General features: G+C 28.0%; 1 protein-coding gene across 1 annotated transcript in view; it reads left to right on the top strand.

Moving 5' to 3' along the window:
- Positions 1-591: 591 nt before the first annotated feature.
- LOC106790135 (putative odorant receptor 85d) overlaps positions 592-4143 on the top strand; it is a 5054-nt gene continuing 1502 nt past the window's right edge. Inside the window, exons 1-5 of the mRNA XM_014754861.1 lie at positions 592-932; positions 1016-1422; positions 1509-1608; positions 1872-1973; positions 2061-2219. Coding sequence (XP_014610347.1) covers positions 645-932; positions 1016-1422; positions 1509-1608; positions 1872-1973; positions 2061-2219 — 1056 coding nt within the window. The 5' untranslated portion in view covers positions 592-644. The remainder of the gene's footprint in view (positions 933-1015; positions 1423-1508; positions 1609-1871; positions 1974-2060; positions 2220-4143) is intronic.

Genomic DNA, 4143 nt, shown 5'->3' on the forward strand with positions numbered 1-4143 from the left:
TTTATTTCTATTTCTACGATCACTTTTTAATAACTTCGTATCTTCATCCTTGTATTCTTTATTCATACATAAATACGAATATTCAACAATATAAATTGGATTTAAAAAACAAAAAAGAGTCAACAATGTGTAAAATGAATGAACTAAATTTCATTGTAGAAAGAAAAACGTCAAGTTACAAACTAAATTCAACTGTTATATACAATCTAAATAATTATTTATTCTTCTCTCTCTCCGTATGTTAGAATTTTCCAATTGCAAAATAACACGTAAGAAAACTTATGCGAAGGTAAAAGGGTAGGAAGAATCGCTTATCTACTCGGAACACAATAATTTAAGATAATTATAGATACGTGTTGTAAGATACGTGTAGCGTGCAAAGAACACCTAACTAATTTATAATCCCTTCGACGATTGGAAATAGTGAAAACACATTTCAAGAGAGAATTCAAAATTAGAGTTTACGTAAGAATATCGAACGGACAATAAACAGGAATATTTTCCAATCATTCGTTAAAATCATACAAATTCTGAACAACATATCAGATCTTCGTGAACATTGAACAATTTTCTATTCGTGTTAAAGGTTCAGGTCAGATTGTCAATTCGGTCAGGTGAACAAAATAAATACAAATTATATTGTCATGAAGTATACTGCGGAAGATGCGATAAGATTTACTAAACGCAGCGTCGCTTTATTAATTTCATGGCCACCATCGATAAACGAATCAAAAACAAAATTGTTCTTTCTCGATATATATTTTTGGGCATCATTTATCGCAGCTCAAGCAAATTTTATCGCATTGGGGAACGCGATATACGTTTATCGGAATAATGTAGAAGTTATGATACGAATAGCATGCTCATGCACGGCTATTATACAAATGAGTATAAAAATGCTTGTATGTAGAATGCAACGTTCGAGTTTACAGGTGTAATAAAATAATATATTAACTGGTATTATTTAATTATTGAATTCGAACGATTTAATATTAAATTAATTTCATCGTTTTAGTCAATAGTCGTGGAAATGGAAAATATTGTTAAACAAGCTAAACCATACGAAGAAACGATACTAACGAAATATGTGGGCAGATGTTCTACACTTCACATATCTCTTACCTTTGGCTTTTATTTAGCTGCTACAAATATTGTTCTGGGACCAATATTTTTACCACAATCATTACCAACTTTTGCTGTTTATCCGTTCAACGTGGAAATACATCCCACATACGAAATTGTTTATTTTGTACAAGCAATTAGTGGAATACAAGCATCTTCAGGTGCATCGATTGATTGTCAAGTAGCTGTTTTACTCTGGTTCGCTGGTGCAAGATTTGAAATGTTACAAATTGATATATCAAATATTGTAAACGAGTATGATCTCAAATCGTGTATCTCCAAACATCGTCAAATTATCTGGTAATTTTTTCACTAAAATCAATTATATACTATATTTTTATTTTTACGATAAAGTAAAGATTTGTCTTTTTTTTTTCATTTTTTAGTTATGCAGATAACGTGGTCAAAACTGTACGTTTTGTGATTCTTACTAGTGTAGGTACTACGACCATATTAATAGTATTCAGTGGAATTTTACTCTTTAATGTTAGTATCGTTTTATATGCAAAAATAATTTATAATATTAATCATTTAACTCGATTATTATTATTATTACAAAGATAAATCATATTTACTTATATTTAATCATAATTACATTAATTATAAATATAATTGTTTTAAATATTGGAAATAAGATTAACCTTAAATATCAAGCATAATTCATACCCATTTGTAAAATGATTTTTCTTTATTATAGACGTTGCTATTTATTTTCATAACTTTTAATGTATTATTTTTTTTGATAATAGACAGATTCAGTGACTATCAAATTTCAATTCCTCGTTTTGGATATAGTCGCTATTATTCAATTATTTATTAACTCGAATCCGGCTGAAAATTTAATTGAAATGGTATAGTTATTTCACATTTTTAAAATAATCATAAGTATAATTGATCTCTGTACAGTTGATTATTTTATTAAAAATTTTTTATGACAGAGTTCTGAGGTTGGATCAGCAGCTTATAATCTAAATTGGGTTGAACAATCACAAAAGATATCGAAAAACATACTTTTTCTCATTCAAAGATCCCAAAAGCCAGTTATAGTCACAATTAGCGGATTTTTACCAATATTATCTTTATCTTATTATATGTCGGTAAGCTTTTCGTTACTATAAAAATGATTAGATTGTTCTAAAATAACACATGCTTTTTTTATTCTTTCAAATACATCGATTAGTTTTATTATTATAATTATTTCAGTTCCTGTCTTCGTCGTTTTCATTTTTCACAACAATGAGAGCTCTAATTAATTAAACATTTCAATGTTTACTATTTCTGTTAATGCACATGTAGAATCTATAATGATGGAAACGTAGAAATGTTAATCAAAAATTAGATTTCAATAATAAAAATCTGTTGAATATCATTTTCTCATTTGAAATGTAGTAACATAAATATATATTTAATGAAAAATTAAGAAAATTAATTAAAACTGTAGATAAAATAATCGAATTCGATGGTAAAATAGAAATCCTTTATTTTTAATTAAACTTAATATCCAAAGATATATGCTACTTGAATGAAATGAGAACAACCTAACGACTTTTAACGTTTCTTGGCCTTCGAAAGGTCTTTTTAAAGTTTGAGCAAAAATAACGTTCGTGATCTAGCGAGTAAATCGTAACTGGTGAAAAACGTAAACAAAGTTAGATTTTAAATCGTTCATTCCTGAACATTCGAAAAATCTACGAATCGTAAAATTACACCTTAGTGAAACTCGTAGATACTTAAGTATATACTCGAGTACGTGTATATGCTCGTATACCGTGATACGGTGACTCGCATTTTCGTTTCTCGAATATAATCCTCCTTACTTGCACGACCTAACACTCCTTTCAACACAAATCTCGTGCAACAGTAATCCCACTTTAGTGCCAACTTTTAGACATTTCACCTTCCTATGCATACGATATATTCTACTCGGCATTATAAGAATCACGCTAAAAACATCAATGTTCTAATTGTCTATTCAAAAGAAATTTATTATTCCTCTACTCTAAATTCTTTTAGCATTTTATATTTTAAAAAAATTCAAATATAATAGAAATTCATAAAAAAATACATTTGTAAAATTAATTACATTATATAAATTTGTTTTATTCATTTATTCTGATACCTTAATCAATATTAAAAATTTCTTTAGAAATATTTCTAATATTGTAAATTAAACTAAAAATTCGATACTTAAAGTAAATTTCCACGAATCCAATTCACAAACTTACGTTTAATTTATGTTATTGTTAACCTTAACATACATTTCAAAAATTTGTTCTTAAAAAGAATGATTTCTCAACTGTCTGTTTCGAAATAAAAGAAAAAGGAGAGCTCGCTCATCGTATACTTGGAATTACCACTTCTTAATAACGCGAGAAAAAGAAGTTTATCGACTACTAAAGTGAAACAATGAACGATATAATTATGTGAAACATGATACAACGTTATTTACTTATTCATGTAAAAGAAGTTCGACGAAGGAAGATCCGGAAGAAACCGCTTAACTCCTTTCCACATAATAATTTACGATAATAACAGATATGTGTAAGAAACGAAACATAGCGTGTAAAGAACTTCTAACTGATTTATTACCTTCATCGGAGGGCGATAATAGAAATTACGTTTTATGGGGAGAATTTGAGATGAGGATTTACGTAAGAATATCGAGCGAACAATATACGAGAATTTCTTCGAATAATATGTTATAGTAAAATCGAAGAAGGAAATACTTCATTTGGTTTATCTTTAAATACAAACTATTTCTAACATATATTGCCAATAACGTTCAAATCAATCACATTAATAAGAAGATAATTCTATTGTCATGACATTTACACTGGAAGAAGCATTAAAATTTACGAAAAGAAGCGTAGCCTTGTTAGTTTCTTGGCCACCGCCAATGAACGCATCTAAAACAAAATTGTTTTTTCTCGATTTATATTTTTCTATTTCTTTTCTTTGTGCTCAAACGTTGGTATTAATGTTGTTGTACGGTATATACGTTAATCGAAATAATTTAGAGAT

Source organism: Polistes canadensis, unplaced genomic scaffold (assembly GCF_001313835.1).
Source record: "Polistes canadensis isolate GaletaPanama2010 unplaced genomic scaffold, ASM131383v1 scaffold_217, whole genome shotgun sequence".
Taxonomy (NCBI): Eukaryota; Metazoa; Arthropoda; class Insecta; order Hymenoptera; family Vespidae; genus Polistes; species Polistes canadensis.